General features: G+C 39.7%; 3 protein-coding genes across 4 annotated transcripts in view; 1 reads left to right on the forward strand and 2 right to left on the reverse strand.

Moving 5' to 3' along the window:
• LOC6032235 (activating transcription factor 3) overlaps window positions 1–7,560 on the forward strand; it is a 66,389-nt gene extending 58,829 nt beyond the window's left edge. For both annotated transcript variants that reach the window (XM_038259777.1, XM_038259776.1), the window contains one exon: window positions 721–7,560. In XM_038259777.1, the coding sequence (XP_038115705.1) occupies window positions 721–2,208 (1,488 nt within the window). In that variant the 3' untranslated portion in view covers window positions 2,209–7,560. The remainder of the gene's footprint in view (window positions 1–720) is intronic.
• Window positions 7,561–9,543: 1,983 nt separating this feature from the next.
• Window positions 9,544–12,357, reverse strand: LOC6032236 (ATP-dependent DNA helicase DDX11). The gene is made up of 3 exons (XM_001842822.2): window positions 10,523–12,357; window positions 10,264–10,461; window positions 9,544–10,208 (listed from the first exon to the last, which is right to left on the reverse strand). Exons 1-3 carry the CDS (start codon window positions 12,299–12,301, stop codon window positions 9,564–9,566), a joined length of 2,622 nt encoding a protein of 873 aa, XP_001842874.1. The 5' UTR covers window positions 12,302–12,357; the 3' UTR covers window positions 9,544–9,563.
• Window positions 12,358–17,012: 4,655 nt separating this feature from the next.
• LOC6032237 (histone acetyltransferase Tip60) lies at window positions 17,013–19,017 on the reverse strand. The gene is made up of 5 exons (XM_001842823.2): window positions 18,891–19,017; window positions 18,641–18,773; window positions 17,756–18,577; window positions 17,524–17,686; window positions 17,013–17,460 (listed from the first exon to the last, which is right to left on the reverse strand). The coding sequence occupies exons 1-5, from the start codon at window positions 18,930–18,932 to the stop codon at window positions 17,244–17,246; spliced, it is 1,377 nt and encodes a 458-aa protein (XP_001842875.1). The 5' UTR covers window positions 18,933–19,017; the 3' UTR covers window positions 17,013–17,243.
• Between the last annotated feature and the right edge of the window lie 192 nt (window positions 19,018–19,209).

Raw genomic sequence — 19,209 nt, forward strand, 5'->3', positions numbered from 1 at the left:
ATATTTGCAACACTAGTTCTTTTATGTATTTGCTTTTAAAGAACCCAATTTTAAGAAAATTAATAGAAATGTGTTTACTTGTTAAACTTTTATCAAATATTAATGCCGGCCCGCCACTGCTTCCGAAAAATTAGTTCTGGCCCGCAGGGCCAAAAGGTTGGGCACCCCTGATATAGACACTCAAATTTCAATTATAACTGAAAAATTTAAATTTTTCGATTTTTTAAATTGTGTTTACGATTGATCATTCCTGAAATGAAAAAGCGGCTGTAAAACCATTAAAAAAATAAAAAGGCAAAAGATAATGATAGGAGGTAGAATTAGCCAAATAGTATCAAAAGCAAACATAAACTAAACATGATAAATGAGAATAAAAATACTAAAAATGAAACAAGAAAAAACAAAATTAGAGAAGTAAAGTTTTTCGTGGAACAAAAGTTGCTCAAAACTACATCCTAAACACAGGAAAAATTAAAATTTTCGGAAAAAGAAATTTGACAGTACAGGGGGGTATCAAATCGAACATTCGAGATTTTTTCTGATCGCTTCGAACAAAAATTTTTAAACAGCTCTAACATTTCAAAGTGGCGTAATATTGAATATTTGACAAAAATCTCAAATAACTTTTTGTTGCAAAAATCGTGAAAGTTTTTTTAACCCTTCAACCGTCTTTATGACCTTAAATAAATCTTCCTCTTCTTGTCCGCTTTCCTCTTCCAGACCCGCTCGCAACTGATCAAGGCCGGCGTAAAGCTGCTAATCCAGAGCAAGCGCAAGCACAGCGGCTGCGACTCCAGCGATGGGAACGAATCGACCACGAGTGGCTGTGGCGGCGGTGGTGGTGGAGGTGGAGGAAGTAGCAGGAGGAGTACCGGAGGTCCCCAGAGCAAGAAACGGCGCGACACGGAGCTGGCGACGAGCGATGACGACATGGACACGTTGCGTACGACGAGTGCCTGCTCTTCGAACGGGGGACCGGGGAGTACGAGCAGTCCACGTGGGTTGACTCCGGAGGACGAAGATCGTCGGCGGCGGCGTCGGGAGCGTAACAAGATCGCTGCAACCAAGTGTCGGATGAAGAAGCGTGAACGGACTGTCAATCTGGTCAACGAATCGGAAACGCTGGACGCGCAGAACAAGGAGCTCAAGTCACAGGTCACGGAGCTGGAGAACCAACGGAGGAAGTTGATGGAGGTGCTGCAGGCGCACAGCGGGTCTTGCGTTCACCAGAAGGGCTTCCAACCGCTGCCGAGTCTGTCTACGATCACCAACAACAACTGCAAGTTTTTGAACGACCTCAACTTTTTGGATGCGAATGGTAGTGAAATCAAATACTCCGAGTGTTTGAAGGCCGCGAGTGGTGATGGACAGCAGGACAACGGGCTACCTCCAGGCTACTGCAAGCTATCGCCAACGGACGCGAGCTTCGGAACCCCGAGCGATGTCATGGATGTGAACGGGTTCGCAAGTTCGCAAGCGCTGAAATCGGAGTACATTCCAAGCAATCAACAGCAGCGGACGCGCCAAAAGCCCGGACCAAAGCCACGCCAGAAGGCAGCGAAGCGTTCAGCAGCGGCCACCAGTACAACGACCACCGTAACGGATACTTTGAGCCAGACGTCGGCTATAGTGGCGCAGCAGTCCCAGGGACCGCTGCCCAGCGCAGATTTCATCCTGAAAAACGAACTCATCGATACCAGCAGCCCTTACACCACGGTCCAGTCGGCGGACCGGTTTCTGTTCGAGAACTCCCTGGACCTGTACAACAACAACAACAATAACAACGACAGCAACACCCTGGACGGTCACCAGACCAACGACAGCGACAAGCTGACTTCGCTCGCCCTCAAGGACAACGCATCGAACGTCCTGCTGGAGTTCAGCGCAAACTTCGACGCCACCATGCTGAAGCCCGCGGACTACGGCATGCTGAACCAGCAAACCCAGCTCGTACAAATGCAACATCATCAGCAACCGCCTTCCAACCAGTGTCACCTGCAGCAGCACAATCTGATGATGAACCAGCAGCAACACCAGGTCATCAACCAGCCACAGCAACAACAGCTGCTGTCCCACCAACTCATGTCCCAGGTGCCGTCCCTGTCCAACGACTTCCTGATCCTGCCCGAGCACGACGGCAGCGAGTTTACCGATCTGGACTCGGGCATCACGTCCTACACCAGCATGAACGGCAGCTGCCTGGCGTGACCACTGCTGCTCTAGGATCTGTAGTGTGTTCGCGTCTAGTATCTCTCTCTCTCTCTCTGCTTCTCGTCCTAAAACTTGCGGATTGTTCGTGCTTGTGACCGATTTCCAGTGATTTTTTTTAAACTTCAAGTTACCGCTAATGTGTTAAGTTATTAGTCAGCGCGCGTTTATCCTTCTTTTAAAGAAGAAGATGCAGTTTATTTCAGCTTAGCTGGATTGTTCCCCCCTCTCCCAATTTTTTTTTTTAAATCGTTCGCAATGATTGATGGTGCTCTCGTTGGCTGTTTTTTTTGCGCACCAATTCCGTCGTCATTTTTTAAATAAGAGCCAAAATCTGCTTCCCCATCACAAAATATTGTTATTTTTCCTCTCTTCCTATAATAACTCTCTCTCTCTCTCGAAATGTATGTTAAAAGTGACTGCAAAAATGTGTGTATGTGCGTCCGCGTGAGCGTGTAGGAGAAAGAGAAAGGTTTGGATTTCTCATCACTGTTTTTACTTTTAAATACTACACAGTTATACACAGTTACAGATATAGTTTAGTCGTGCAAAATGCATTCCTTATTCGGTTATAAGTTGATAATCGCGTCACATTTAACGCATCTCAGCTCATCTTTCTCTTTCTCGTATATCACTATCGCCTCTCTCTCTCAAAACTATTTAACAAAACATAACACACACAGACACAAACACACATCAGCATATTGTGATATTCACGTGGTCTTGTTCACCGGTGGCGCTCGTGAGCGCAACGTAGATACTACCACACTAGGGTGTAATAAATTCGTCGATTTTCAAACTGTGCCATGACGGTACCTCAACTTCAATTTTTGCAGGTATTTTATAAAGATCGAAAGAGCTAAGTTGGTTATTTTTTTCACTGAATCCAAGACAGAGACCAGATTAGCTCGAAAGATCACAATTTTTAGCTATGCTCGTTTGAAACATTGACATTTGATATTTTCAGAAATGTTTGCGAGCTTGTTTCTAAACAGCAAAAGCAAATTTTTAAAAAGAATGATCTTGTAAGATATTTTCTTTCAATTCTCAAAAAAATCAAGATTTAGTATAAAAATCGCAGAGCCGGTTTACTAAAATTCAATATTTGTTTTCCGGCAAAAATACAGTGTCTCTCCGTTTAAAATCAACGAAACATAGCATGGTTATTTTTGGATTGGTGAGAAAATATCTTAAAGATTGGCATATTAAAAAAAACAAAAAGCAATTGCTGTACAGAGACTGGCTCAAACACATTACTTTGTATATAATTAATCAGTATTTGAAAAGGGCGTTAGTAAAAATTTACAGATTTTGCTTGCAAAAGGATTAAAAAAAACAAGGCTTTACCCTACAAATCTGTCATAACAAATATTTTTCAAAATCGATCCACCTATAATGCTAAATATACGCACATAAAATCTGAAACCAATTTTTTAAATTGTACTTTTACCAAGAGAATTTTTTTATTTATACTTATTCAGGCCGGTAAAACACAGCTTTCTACGTAAAATCTACCGTTAATACCATTTTCATTGAAAGTTTATGTCTCCACATTTTTTTCAAAAAATCAGAAGACAACAAAATGCTGAAATTATAACAAATATGTGTATCAGGTTTTTTTTTTAAATTTGGAAATGGGTTGAGGTGTACTCATCAATCGTCCAAAGGAAAGTGCAAAAATTATATTAAGGATTCCGATCAAGGTTATGAAGGTAAGCAGAGGGTATGCTTCCAAATGCAATGCCTCGCGAACTAAAAGGAAACCCCTTCTCAAAATTTAAATGTTTATGTAAAGTTAGCTGAGAAACGCGATGCCAAAGTCAAATCATACATAAAAATATAAGTTCAATGTGAAAATTAAGCTAAATATTTTCATTTGCATTTGCATAAAGAAGAATTGTTAATTTAAAAATTCAAATTAAAGAATTGATTGCTTCAAATGAGTCGAGGATCAACCTTTGAAGATTTGTTATGCCAAAAATTACGCAGTTTGAAAATTGTTTTTTTTTTATAATTTTCGTGAAAAAGGCGAAATTTGGGGTGTTTCAAAAAAGAAAGGAGTTTTCTGATTTAGATGAAAATCGGGATTCGTGCTTGTTTTGATTTTTTTTATTTGTGTCAAAGAAATTTAAGTAAAATTTTACATTTACAAATAAAATACGTTTTAATGCATTCTTCAATGAAACAGAAAAAAATCAGTGTTTGGATATATTTATTTTAAAATCAGTTATCCCATTTCCAAGATTTTTGCTCACTTTTGTATTTTTAACAAACAAAAAATGTTTTGATATACATTCAGTTGAAGTGATTGTTTAGGAAAACTTTAACTCAGAGTATTTTTCAAATATCTTAAATTTGAAATAAAATTTACAAAGTTTGGATTACCTGCAATTTTCAATCCTGTTGAGTTGAAAAACACAGTTTTTACTTATAATTTATGGGATTCAACAGGGTCGTTTTCCCCTGTTTTATTCTATATACTTGTTTCTGAAATAATACAGATACAGTGAACATTTTTCATTACCATTTAAAAAAATACATTTAAAACTTAAATTATTGATGTAGTATTTCAGCACACTTTTGGCATTCATATTTTCTTTGTCTACTAATATTATGTCATCTTGGCCCAAAGTATATTGAATTTAGCGTGTCAGATTTCATTTAATATTGTTCTTTTTCAAGCAAGTGAATTTTCGACTAAATTGCTGAAATTTGGGCAAGATACTTCGTTTTCAATATCCTTTCCAGCAATATTTCGTATTTTTGAATCGAAGCATCTTTAATTTTTGTTTACCAGGGCTCAAATGTGAAAAATGGAATCTAAACAAACCATAAAAATGTATCAAATTATTTTTTTCATGGAAACTTGCACAAAGTAAGTGTCAAAAAATCACAATTTTTATGCGCTCGATTTTGCCCCTCAAAAAATGTCGAAAACTGTTTGTGGTTGAATATCGTGGATTTGTTACACCCTAATACTGCAAACCTTCAATGGATGGTCAATTCAACTGACTTTGAAGGTTAAATTTCTCGTTCTTCGGACCATACGCGACCACCGGTGAATCTGTGGCACACTCATTACCTTATAAAATTGCCATTAACGCTGTCTCAAAGGAGCCGAAAACCTGTTCCTCTTTGGTACTAACTACAACACAAACACACCCCTTTTTCCTTGACTTATTTATGTTATGAGGCAGAAGTGCCGACTTTAGCTATGTTTTTAAGACAAAAAATTAAACTCATCCCTCTTTGTTTTCATTAAGAACGATTAACCTATTAATTTACGATGACGATCATTAATAATTTTAAAGCGCTTAATTCCCCCCTACTCTAAACTGCAAAACTTACTCGTAACTCTTTTTGGAAGAAAATAATGTTATTAGTGTATAAGGAAGGAAAGTTGCACAACAGAAGGAACAAAAAAACACAAAAATCCAGAAAAATGTATATTATTGTCTGCTATAAGAATAATATATGTTTAAGTGAATGTATTTTTTATAAAAACAAAAAACAAAACAGAAACATTATATAGTTTAGATAGGTTGTAGCGTTTAAGAAGGAGGCTCTCCCCAACGGAAAAAAAAGAATTTCGCGCAAAGACACGTTTAACGCTATAGCTCCAGTCGGATATGTTTGCTAAAATGGATTGTTTGATAAACTGAAAGACGCTTTAATCTGCACAACAATTTTGTTATATTTTTCCGTTCGTTGGAGATCCTCGTCCGAGCCGATCGTGCGTTGGAAGACACCAACGCCCCAAAATATGACCAATTAAAATGCAATCAAGCTTAACTGGTGTGACTTTGATGGATGGCTTAAAGATATTGATGGAAGTATAAACTATTTATTAAAAAAAATCGCGTAACAATCAGAGCTGAACAAAAAATCGAGACTATTTACAAAGAATCTTCAAAAAGTTGCGTGAAATCGTGGTCCTTGAACCTCGGTACAGCAATCATTGTGGGCGATAATCCGACAAACATGGTTTCAGATGTCGTCTTGAGAGAAGCAATTAATTATTCTTTTCAAAAATGGTCACAAATAATACTTCTTTTTCCCCCATTGCATTGTAACAAACCTAGTCAGAGAGTAGCATTGACCATCGCGCAAGACAAATCAAAATTACGCGCATGTTGACAATCCATTATCGCCCACTCAACTTCACAACCACGTGCAAAAAAAACACAATTAATTCACCCCACAAAACAATGACAACGAACGGAACATTGCACTAAGCGCGCCGCACGCTCGCATGACGGACGAACAAAATAAAGAAAAAAAAATACAGATAAAATGCCTTCCTATTTTCATTAATAGGTTAAGATGCATGTTAGAAAAACCAACCAAGTTATTCCTTATACACGTATACTGTTAGATATTGGAAGCATCACAGCTTGATCGAAAATCGAAGCCTTAATATTAGAAGAAACAAAATGTTGTAGAGCTTGACCAAAATTTGAAACGACATTAGAAGCCTATTTAAAAAATATACAAAGAAAAAAAAAATGTTGTAGGACACCCTCTAAAGAGAACGGACCAACCCTGCAGAGCAAATATTAGTTCCATTTTGCCTGCGCGCCAAAAAGGAGATTTTAAATATTTGCCTCGATGTGGTTGATTTCGTTCTTTTCGTAAATTCCATGATTTACACTACAACTTAGACAGCGTGTTATCACAGTGCCATCTAACTGAGCAGGCGGATGAACTTTTACGTCAAAAGTCAACGGCTGCTCGATCGATCGCGATTTGATCGGCGGAAGAGTCCCCAAAGTATGGACCAACGGCTTTCAAATTCAGCTTTTAACTTATGAAACGAAAAAAAAAAAAACCAGACAACTCTACTTTGTACCTGTGTCGCGGCGTCGTCTTCTTCACACAAACAAACATACACAAACAAGCACAGACAACTAGACCAATGAATGACACTTATACAACCTCTTCGTTTAGCTTTAAAGAAATACAAACTAAACATCAACCTGCAAATAAACGCCGTTTGAAGAAAAAATCATACAAACCTCGATGGGCCTTATTTTGCTAGCATTTTTTTCATTTTCGGCAAAAATTCTTACCAATTCTAACCGAGTTAAAGCTACAGCGCAAAGCTAGACTTTATATTTAAAACAGGTAGGAACGCTGAAGAAGTGATGCGAACAAAATCAATCTGCTGAAAAGTGCTATATTTACCACTAATCAAATCGATATTGTTGTAAGAAATCAGAAACAAAAAGTGCATTTTGCCAGGCGGATGCAAGTGAAGAAGCAAACTCTTGTTTAATAAAAGTATCCGTTGTAATGAGTTGCGAGAAAAGATGGTCTTTAAAATCGAAAATAAACAACTAAGAAACCGAAAAATGGCGTTGATAACTTTATCCGAAAATGTTTCGATCCATATCCAGTTATTTGCATTTATCTTGTTTAGTTTATGTTTTGTTTATAACAGTATTTGGCTTTTCTACGACCTTCTATGATTACCTTTTGCCTTTTTAGCTTTTTCGTGTTTTTTAGTCATTTTTTTTTTTTCATTTTTTTATGACAACCATTATCACTTTAATTGCAAAAAAAAAGCAGAGATGCGTAGTCTGGGACTCTACAAAAATTACTGCATACGGTAGGGTAGTCATCAATGAGACACTTTTGGTTTTCAACTTTCAACGATCTTTCTTATTTTTTCATCAGCATGTTTTAATGAGCTTTTTGTTACATTTTCTTTCTCTTAATGTGTTCTAACATTGACCAAAATATGAGATCGATCCGACATCTACAGCCAGAGTTATTCAACTGTCTCATTGTAGACGCACTAGGCAGGAACAATGAGCCTGATTGGTTGAAACTACGACTTGTGAGAGCCATTTTATCAGTGTTCCCCGTGTCTCATTGATGACTACTCTACCCTACTTGTTTTCACATAATATAGAGGAAATGTTAGTAAGAAACACAACCAAAGTTGACCCCAGAAAAAAAATACATTTTGAAAACATTGACAAAGTCACATAAAACAAGACAAACTTCCAACCAAATGATTTTTAAAGTTCAAAAATTGGTTGATAATAGATTTTTGACGATTCTTTAGATCGAAGTCCGCCGGCGGGGTTGTTACCAAGATAAGTACTTTCTAGTTGTTACCAAATCTTACCCACTAGAACAGCATATGAGTTTTACAGCAGTTTGTTTTTTCAACTCGCTGACCAAAAATTAAGTAGGTAAATTCAAGTTTCAGTAGATGCCCTTCACACGTTCGTAACTGCACTCAATTTGCTGATTTTCACTATTTAAACAACTTATTTTGTAAAACTTTTGCTAGAAACTTACTTGTTCACTTTCTGTTTCGATCGATTGCAGTTGAAAAGCTTTCAGGTACGAGCAGTAATTGCATTGAACGGCTGATATGCCACATTAGAGGTACGATGGAAGTGCATGTTGTTCCCTGAATGTTGGTTATTATTTTGAATTGAAGTTACCGTTAATATGTTCCGAGATTGATGAAACAGCACTCAACTTGAACTATTCTTTTCTTCCTTGACCTTCCGTTTCGAGTAAAATCTTCAATTAGATTAGAACTTCAAGCTTTAAACTACAACTTTATTCTTCGCGTTTTTACCAGCTTTTAACTATTTGGATCTTTCGGCGCTTTTTATTGCAACATTTTCTTAGAACCAAATTTATCGACCACAAATATGGCGCGAAATCTCTTTGTTCAGTTTTTTTTCCTTCAATCGAGCTGTCAAATCGCAACATTGAGTTAAACTTTCTGTGCAGTTGCTGTGAAGCTTACCAAGGCTTTTCAAAAAGTTTAACTCCATGTTGCACGCACACACTCTCACTTTTAATTTCTCGATAACATAGAATTCTTTTTCGAAACGCCTACCGATAGGCAACCGAATGCAATTTTCCTTCTCCCAGTGCTCACCCACAGGTGGCACTTGTTTTTTGTTCTGCTGCCACAGTTGATTTTTGTCGCTAGTGCTTTCTTGTAGCCAATACTCAAACCTTGCTTTCACAGTTGATGACGTCATTTTTGTTGACAGCTCAAAGCTGGAGCGTCCGTTTTGGCGCCAAAAAAAATTTTGCGTTCGGTGCGGGACCTGCGTCGGTTCAGTTTATTTATTCTGAAATTTTTGTAATGTTAATGTGAATATTGTGAAAAATTACGTATTTCTGCCTGTTTATATCACCGTTTCCTCTTTAGAAATATTCGCGAGTGTTTCGAACGATGGTGATCGGTGCGACGGCATGCAAAGTGCGTTGAAAAGTTTGAAAATGATTGTAAGCGCCGGAAGTGTTGTGGTTTTTAAATGTTAACTAGGTTCTGGTAAGGTAAGTGGATCAAAAGTCATATTTTCAAGAAAAAGTCACTTTTATTTGTTGACCGCATCGTGAATTGCCTTTCCCTTGAAAAACTTGACCAAACTTCCGTGCGCTTGCCCGTACCGCTCGGTGCACTGCAATCCGTCCGCGATCCACACCGGAAGCTTCTTCCGTATCCGTTCGCTGGTCCCATATCTCGAATCCAACAGCACCACACTCGCGTAATCGCGGATGTGTCTGACGGCCCGTCCAATGCACTGATTGACCGCCTTCATGCAGAGATTCTCGTAGTATTCGTTCCCGGCCGGCGGCTTTAGCGTCCGATCCAGGTACCGCATCCGCTCGGCCAGTTCCGGGCTGGTTCGATTCGGATAGGGAAGGCCCACCACCACCACGCACCGTCCGAGCTCGTCGGCAAAGTTTAGTCCCTCGCTAAGCTTTCCTCCGACGACGCTCAGCATGAGGGCACCGGAGTGGCGGGCCGCCTGGGCGTACTCGGCCAGGATGCTGTCCACGTTTGTGGTTCCGCGGGGCTCGCGGAAAACGCGCTTGCGTTCGGTGATGCGATCGAGGCGACCGTTCGTCTGGATGGTGGCGTAGAATTGATCCAAATAGTCGTACGAGGCGAAGAAGCAGACGATTCCGTGAGGGACGACTTGGCACAGATTGGCGAGGACCGAGCTCAGCTCGTTCAACTGCAAAATTGGGAATTTGTAATTGGGGTAATCGAAGGACCTTTTAACAGCTTACCAGCTCTTTGTTCTGTCGATTAGCGTAATTGAAGAGTAGTTCCTTTCCGGATGGACCTTTACCGATGGCCAAAGGGAGGACGGCGTCAGCCGGGACGACATGTCGGTAGCTCCGTATCTCCACTCGTTCGGCACAATCCTTGAAAAGTTGCTCGGTGAGTTCGTCTATGGGATGCATTGTTCCACCGGCCAGAATGATCTTAAAATAAAAGTTACAAATTTAAATTGTAGTTCATAGAAAGACGAAGCTCGCAACTTACCGATCGACAGCTGCCAAGAATGTCCCCGAATCTCGCCCCCGGATTCAGCAGCAGATACTTCATGGTCGCCCTCTTCGGATCGGTCGCATTGTAGGTGAGCAAAACTCGACCATCGTCGAAGCTCTCCGCAAGACTCTCGATAAAGGCCAACAGCGGACGAATCGCGTTCACGACCGGTTCCCTTTTTACCTCAGGATTTTGATTTTCGCTCTCGTCAACATCACGCTCAGCCGGCTTTTTCTTGCCCTTATCAGCGGCATCCTTTTCCAGCTGCTTCAGGAAGCTCTTCAGCGCAACCGACTTATCTTGCGGAGCTGGCCGCTTCTTCTCGCCCGCCAACAGGACGGACTGCGGAACGGACTGCGCAAAGCCGTGCACCTTTTGCGCGATGCGACTCTTCTCCGCAAACTGAACGATCTCCTGCAGGTTGAGGTTGAAGAAGTCTCCCTCGGTCATCAATTCGTGCGTTTGAATCATTCTAGAGTCCGCTCCAGGCGCGACTTCCAACATTTTGCACAGTCTAGTGGCGATGAACAACAGCTGGTTGATCTTGAGCAGGTTCTTTGTCGAGAATCGTTGAAAGTACTGCTTTTTGTACGCGGTCAACTGCAGCCGAGCCTGCTGCAAACACTCCAACGACACCTCCTGGCTGTGGATGCTCGAAATAGTGTCCAGCAAGTTGTGCGCCTCATCGACGATGATGACGGCATTTTTGATATCGAGTCCCGTTTGTTCGCGAGTTTTGCGGTGGAGCAGATTCTGGTACGGAACCATCAACAGCTGCGTGTCACCGACTGCGGCACGAGAGGCGTAGTACGGACAAGCCTTTTCCTGCTTCGCGAAGCTGACAAGCTCTTCGATGTCTTGCACCTCAAAGAGGGAGTTGTTTTTCAGCTCCTCGATTGCTTCCCGATTGTAAAAGGGACATTTTTGAGCTGAAGAACTAACCTTCCGTTTCTTGCTGACATTCCCGTCCTCATCCTTACAGGTGGCCTTACCAGAGTTCTTCTGCATTTCCAAGCAGCGCTCGTTAACTAATGTGTTAGTCTTAAGCTTCCTAACTTCTTGATTGATGCAAAGGTTCTGTCTCGAAGCAATCATCGTCAGTCTGATCTGCTTACCAAACTCGGTTCGCCGAACCTCGTTCACTACCTGACTCAGCTGGGAATGCGTCCTAGAGCAAAATATCACCTGCACCGGTTGATACCTTAAACGGTCTTCTTCCTCGGCTCCCACATCCTCATCGTCATCCGATTCCTCCACCAAAAAATCATCGTTACCATTTTCAACATCAATTTTACCATCACTCTCCAGCAAGTTCTCCTCAGTTTTCTTCCTGAACCGTTTCTTAAACTTGGCCCGCTTCTCCCTCAGCTCATCCAATCGCTTATAATACTCATCCCTCAAATCCTTGACCCCCTTGAGCTCCCCAAGCTGCTTCTTAATCCCAATCGTTTCAAACTGCCCACTAATCCAATCGACCGCCCCAGCCGTCTCCCGCTCCAACCGTCCAATCTCACCCCTCAACGCCTCAATCCGCTCGGTCAACTCTCGTTCCACCAGCGCCTCGTGATCCCGCAGCCAGCTTAGCACGCCACAGGTCAACGTGAGACTTTTGCCGGTTCCCGTTGGGCTCTCGAAGATACCCACCTGGCCACGTTCGACGACCGTGTACAGTGACCGCATCAGGTCCAGCTGGATGTCGTACGGGGGAAAGGGGAAGCTGAACTGCGAGCCGCTTTCCGGTGCCACGAGCGCGGTCTCCGGACGGAACGACATCGTTGGGAATCGATTTGCTGCCGGTGCTGCTGGAGTTGAACTTTGTTTTGATTCAGTTTGCGCCAAACATGGGTTGGGGGATTGGTCAGTGGCTGTTTTCTGCATCGACAGAAATTCGAGCAGTTCGAACAGATTTACACGGTGAATCTTGAATGCTCATTTCTAGTTTCGGAATTTGGAATCGAATATATACATTTAAAATTTAATTCGAGTTTAAAAACGCAGATAACACTGTTGTATTTCAACACGAGTTACGTGGAAGAAGTGGTTTTAAGGACCTCAAAAACACTATTTTACTGAAATTAGCTAAATAAAATGTATTACGGTTTATCAAATAACCAAATTTTATTCGTTTTGTTAGACGCCAGTATTTTTCTTGTAATTTTTAATATTGCAAATGTTGCAAATTTTGCAGTGTGCCATAGAGATATCCACGCGCGAAAGTGTATTAGTTTGTAACAAAATGTACACGCAGACATAGTCAAATCGAGTAGAATGATTCGTCTGTCAAAATCAGCTGTGTTCTTTGTTATACCACGAGCACGTGGTAAACAGCTGGTTTTTACAGACGACTGATCTACTCGATTTGCCTATGTCTGCGTGAAAAAAGTGTAAACAAAATCAGCTGCTTGGAATTCAGCCAATCACAATCGTTCAAAACCAAAACAATACTTCAAATACAAATACTAACACAGAAGCATGGTGTGCGTGAGAGAATCCGTGGAGATCTCTATAGTGCATTACTACACAGTAAAAAAAAGTTGAGCTTTTGAAGGATTAAAATGTGATTGGTTGAATATCACCTCTTTTGAGTAATTTTACCAATAATAGAATTGTAAAAAAAAAAAATAAATTCAGCAGAAACTGAGGAAATTGTTAGCAGCGGTGATGTACTTAAAGATAATGCTTTTGATCGTAATTTCTCGACTCACGATCGAGGTTTCTCGTAATTTGTCGATATGTAGTAGATTGAGACCACTCGATTGTATTTTCTCGATCTACCATCGGCAAATTACGACTGCAAATCTAGAAAATCTAGATATGAGCTCGAAAGATATTTTAAAAACATCAAAAAAAAACCTTTTTCTATTTCAAATACTGTTAAAATCTTGAATTTTTTTTAAATTTTGAAAAATTAAAACAAAATAATGTAAATTTAAAAAAATATTAATATTTTTTTTATTACTTTTTCAAAACAACCATAAGACAACATTGAAAAAATAAATTTCAAACCTTCAATATTTTTTTTATTTGGGATGTTTTTAAACATTTTGAAAAAAAATACATTGAAAAATTTCAAAAGCTAAAAAAATTAAAAACGTGAAAATGTCAAACAATTTTTTTTTGTTTCATTGAAAATTTAAAAAGCTTGAAAAAATAAAATTGCCAAGAATTATATAAATTTTAGACGTTTCAAAAACTTTATATATTTAAGGCTGGTACAAATATTTTTAAAAGTTTTTGTCACCCCCCTCTTCAAAATTGGCCCGAAAAATCAGGGGGCAAAAAAATATTTTTACAATAAACTTCAAATTTCAATGAAAATTCAAGTGCAACCAGCTGAAATCAAATTAAAATACATTCTTCTGCGTTTTAAATCATTTTTAGCATGTTTGGGTTTATTAAAAAATCTTAAGATTTTTTGAAAATTTTCGATGCAAAATCTTTTTTTTCGATACAACTTTTGTTTTTGTCAGATCTTAGATTTTTTGAAAACTAATGATTGCAAAACAACTGAACTAGTGTAAAATGCATTTTAAAACACTTTTTTCATTTAAATGTGAAGACTATGGCTTGTTATTTAAATTTTTATATTTTTGCCCCCTTGACCTCGGCCAGGGCCGAGGGACAAAAACTTTTTTAAATATTTGCATCGGCCTGATAAAATTAAAAAAAAACTTAGAATTTCATTTAATAATCCTTTCAAAATATTTAAAAGTTAAAAACATTGCAAAACTATACATTTCCCAAAAAAATTGTAAAGCTGTAAAAAATATGATCTAAAAATAATAGTCTGCGATCAGCAGAGAAGCGAGTCAGACGTGCGTCCCTCACAAACCAAAAGAGTGCTAAAAAGTGCAAAAAATGCCTCACGGCAAGAAAAAGAGGCAGTCCTCACCAGCAGGATCGGCAGATTTGAAGAAGCTAAAGAATGCCGAAGCGCTACCTGCAAAGCCAGGCAGTTTGAGCAAGGACGCTCAAAAATTGTCTGGAAACCAGTTCGCTACCCTCCCTGTGGACGTGAGCGAGATAGAAGAATTTGAACGACGTGAAAAGTTGCCACCCATTTTTGTGAAAACATCGTCATCGGACTCGGTGCGAAAGTGGCTGACCGGATTTATCAAATCTTGCGCTTTACGAGCTTCCATTCGCTTGTGTGCTGATGGACTCAAAATTCTGCTACCTACCAGAAAGGATTACAACTACGTTCGGGATTTCCTGAACAACACAAAGATTGAATACTACAGCCATGACGATCCAGGTAAACGCCCCATGAAACAGGTCCTCCGAGGTCTGTACGACATGGATGTGAGTGTACTGAAAGAAGAGCTCAAAACTCTTAAGTTGAACGTGATCGAAGTCTTCAAGATGACGAGACACAACAAGGACATCAAGTATCGTGATCAACTGTACCTGGTTCATCTCGAGAGAGGATCGACAACGCCGTCTGAGCTGAAAGCAGTTCGGGCAATTTTCAACATCATCGTGACTTAGGAACGTTATCGTCCAGTGCACCGTGACGTGACACAGTGTTCGAACTGTTTGCAGTTTGGACATGGTGGAAGGAATTGTTTCATCAAGAGTCGTTGTGCAACCTGCGGAGGTGAGCACAAAACTCAAGCTTGCGAAACAATCAACGAGAACATTGAAGCGAAATGCTTCAATTGCGGCGGCGACCATTCGACCAAGAATCGAAGCTGCCCAAAACGAGCTGAGTTTGTGAAAATTCGGCAGCAAGCGACGACGAGGCACCAACCAAATCGTCACAGAGCACCACAAACTTTCACGGACGTGGATTTTCCTGCTTTGGCGTCACCTGGAGCGGGATCTGTTCGAGTGGTTCCAAATCTGCAGCCATTGCCGTTGAATCAGCGGCAAAAAGTTGCAGAGAATACAACACCTCCTGGCTTCAGTCAGCAACCGAGGGAAAACCAACCAGCATCAACGGATGAAGACAACAGTGACCTGTTTTCACCACAAGAACTTCTGAACATTTTCATCGAGATGACAACAACACTGCGTGGTTGCAAAACTCGTGCGGAACAAGTAAGAACGCTTGGAGGATTTATCTTAAAATACAGTTCGTAGTTTACTTGTTCTAGTGATTTTGAATATTTCAATGAATTTATTTTTTTTAGTTTTAGGTTAGGATTAGTTGTTAAAGTGATTTTTTTCTTTTTTTAACCAAATGTATTCAATTCAATGCAATAATGTAAAACAATTTGAAGTAAATGAATGAATGTGAACAGGTAATAAGAAAACGAAAAATATAACAAAGATGAAAAGCATGTTGCCATACCACTTAGAATGTAAATGAAATGTAATTATTATAAGAAAGTTCAATAAAGACATATTTAATTTAAAAAAAAAAAGATCTAAAATTTTAAAATTAAATATAAAAAAATAGTGCTTTCTGAGAGTTGTGACAGACTTTGTGTCAACAGAATGTGTTATTTTAATTTCATTTGATCATTAGATCGTTATTTTTCGTTCTGCCATCGACGAATTACGAGTGACGTTCGAGAAAATCTCGATATAATTTCGACGCTTATTTTAAAAATATAAAAAAAAAAATATTGCAACAAATTGCCACAATTTTAAGATTTTTTTTATTTGCATGAATTATTTTAATTTAAACCTTTTGAAAAAGTAAGGAAGATTTCAAAAATTGCTAAATTAAAAATAAAGGATGTTTTTTGCATTTTTTTATTTTAAAAATTTTGGAGAGTTTTAAACATTCAAAAATTTGAAAGGTGTCAAAAATTTAAAAAAAAAATTTGAAAAAAATGTAAATTAAACAAAATTAAATTAAAAAATTATTGTTTTTTCATGCTTTTCAAATATTTATTGAATAAAAAATATAAAAATAGAAAAATTAAAAAAGCTTGAAATTAATAGTCTAAAAAAAAATAAATATCAAAGAATTTAAAAAAAATAGTAAATGTAAAACATATAATGTTTGAAACAATTTGAAAAGGAAAATAAATAAAAAAAACAATACAAAAAAATAACTTTGAAAAAAATATTTTGTAAATTTAATAAATTTAAATCCTTTAATAAAATTAAATTTATTATTTTTTATTTTGTTTTTGTAATAAAATTTTAAAAGTTAATTTTTTTTATTTTTTTAAATCTTAAAAAAATACACGCAAAATCTGTCACCATTCCCAGATCTGGAGCAACATTTGAAAGGAGCGGTACGACATTGCTCTTACGGCTTTTCATTACACGCGTTAAATAGGACGAAAAGCCGTAAGAGCAATGTCGTACCGCCCCTTTCAAATGTTGCTCTGGAGATGTAAATTACAACAGTTTTTTCAATGGTTATGCATTGAAATATTCAAGCGGCTAGGCCTACTGCTTTAGGTTAATCGCTCAGATGTTTCGTTGAAGTGGATTTAGTCTTAGATTAAGTCACTGTAGTATACGGCTCGAGCTAGCTGAAACAGGACGTGATGTAACTTTCAATTAAAATTAAAACATAAGAAGCTCGCATTAAATTATTCAATTTATTATCTAATCATTAAGTGTAGTAAGGGTAAATCTTGACGCAGAGCAGCATTTCGTCGCCCAGCTCTCCAGTAAAACCTGCTCACGTTTGTTAGGATGGGAACACATCTCACTAAAGTCAAATACAGTTGTAAGAGATATTAATGAAGGGGAGATATTTACGCGCTTTTGGGGCTGTTTTGTGGCAATCGAATGGAGGGGGGAGACGATTCTACCACTTGGAACGCTTGGACCAGTCCTTGGGCGTCCAGTGGAGACACTTGGAATCAATCCGGATCTTTCGTTTCTCCATCGCTTTCCGGTGCTGATCGATTGTTTCTTTATTTATGCAGATTATGTACTGGCCCTTATAGTAGTTTATCAAGTTTAGGATCTGCAACGTTGAAATTACATCCTCCTTCTTGATGCTGGTCAACTCACAAATTTCACTAAAATCAAAAGCAAAGGGATTAGTTGAAAGTTGGAAAGATTTCAAAAGTCAACAATTTTACTTGATTGTTATCTGCGGTTTCTCGTTGTCGCCGGTCGGTTTTGCAAGAATCAGAATTTCCAAAATTGTTTGCGCCCAGTAGCTTCGATATGAAAGCAGTCCCAAATCGGATAGCGGTTTTTCGGGGGATCCAGTCTTGCCTTCGAATTTGGATAATTCATAACCTACGATGGAAGTAATGCAACATTTTAAATAAAATAGACAACGAAAAGCCACGCCAATCTTCTACTCACTAAACTCGATCAACAGTTTGCCGTAGCCTTTGCGCTGGTACGGCGGCATCGTCAGAATACACGCCACGTTGTAATCTTCCGTGCTTTCCTTCTCCTTGGAAAAATAGCCCACAATGTGGAAACCCCGCGAGTCGAACTCCGTCATCACGTAGAACAGGAACGGATCGGTGTCGTAGTAGAGCGTTTTATGGTCCAGGAACAGCTTCGCCAGCAGACACAGGTTCTGCGCGTAGCTCTTGTTCTTGCGCCCGTCAATCTCGAAAAAACTGATCGTTTGCTTGCGGTAGATTTCGTTCCCCGGCGGATGTCGCAGGTTGCACTTTTTGATGTGCCTTTCGAGGCATTTTCGACTCTTGCGATACTTGAGGCAGAACTCGCAGATGTAGATGCAGGTCATGGTGCACATTTCTTGGGGGTATGGCGCAAAGTACCACGGCTTGATGCGGTGCTGACCAAGCTCAATCAGTTGAACGTTTTTCATTCGCGTCACAACGTCGTCGTGACCGTGCGTCACCATACTTCCGGACTGTCGAGGCGTCGGCGTCGTCGGAACTTCCTGCGAGTCTTCGTTCTCTGTGGAGGTGGCCTTTCGTTTGCGGTTGATTTTCTTCTGCAAGGCGGCCGCCAACACCGCACTGCCGTTAACAATGTCCGGCGAATGGATTGGACTTGCCGGCCGGGAACGTTCCCCGATGGGCGGTATCCGCTTCGGTGTTGTAACGCCAGTGTTCTGACCAGTCGTGAGGCCATCCTTCCGTGGGAATTGTACCTTCCGAGTGTCCAAATACTCCTCCATGACCCACTCGTCCAACCGTTTGTTGACTAAAAGAATAAACTCAACTCAATCATCTTCACCCAAATACACCCCCCAAACTCAAAACTCACAGTCCACGTAGTGCACATAGTACCAGGTGTTACCGTCCTCGGCCTGCTCTTTGATGCTGATAATCTCCGCCAGTGGCCAATCGTTGGTTCCGGTCATTCGAACCGGCAGGCGACATCCTTCAGACAGGGAAGCCTAAGCGACAAGCAAGAGGAGAGAGCATTGAAAATGCCGCCAAAAAGAATTGCACTTATTTAGTCCCCGACGTTCCCACGCCACTACCCATGACTTGAAACCCGTTCCGGAACTTACCGTCGATTCACAGATTGACTGCACGGCCTCGTCCACGTCCATTTGAGGGCAAATTTCGGCAAAAAATTGGAATAATTTTGGTTGTTGTTTTGTTTCTTGCTTGTTTTGATGCTTTTCTGGCGTGACGTTTGACAGATACAGTAGCGGCTTCGTGATGGGGGCCAGGAAAATCGATCAGATTTCGATTCGAGCAGAGTTAACACGCTTAAAATGGTTAACCCCAAATTTGATTGGAATTTAGGTAAACAAACGGAAAATAAATCGATCTTGTGGGTCATTCAAAAACCACGATAAGTTAAGAATGGAGCACCCGATTCGA

This window comes from Culex quinquefasciatus, chromosome 3, assembly GCF_015732765.1.
Source record: "Culex quinquefasciatus strain JHB chromosome 3, VPISU_Cqui_1.0_pri_paternal, whole genome shotgun sequence".
NCBI classification, from domain to species: domain Eukaryota; kingdom Metazoa; phylum Arthropoda; class Insecta; order Diptera; family Culicidae; genus Culex; species Culex quinquefasciatus.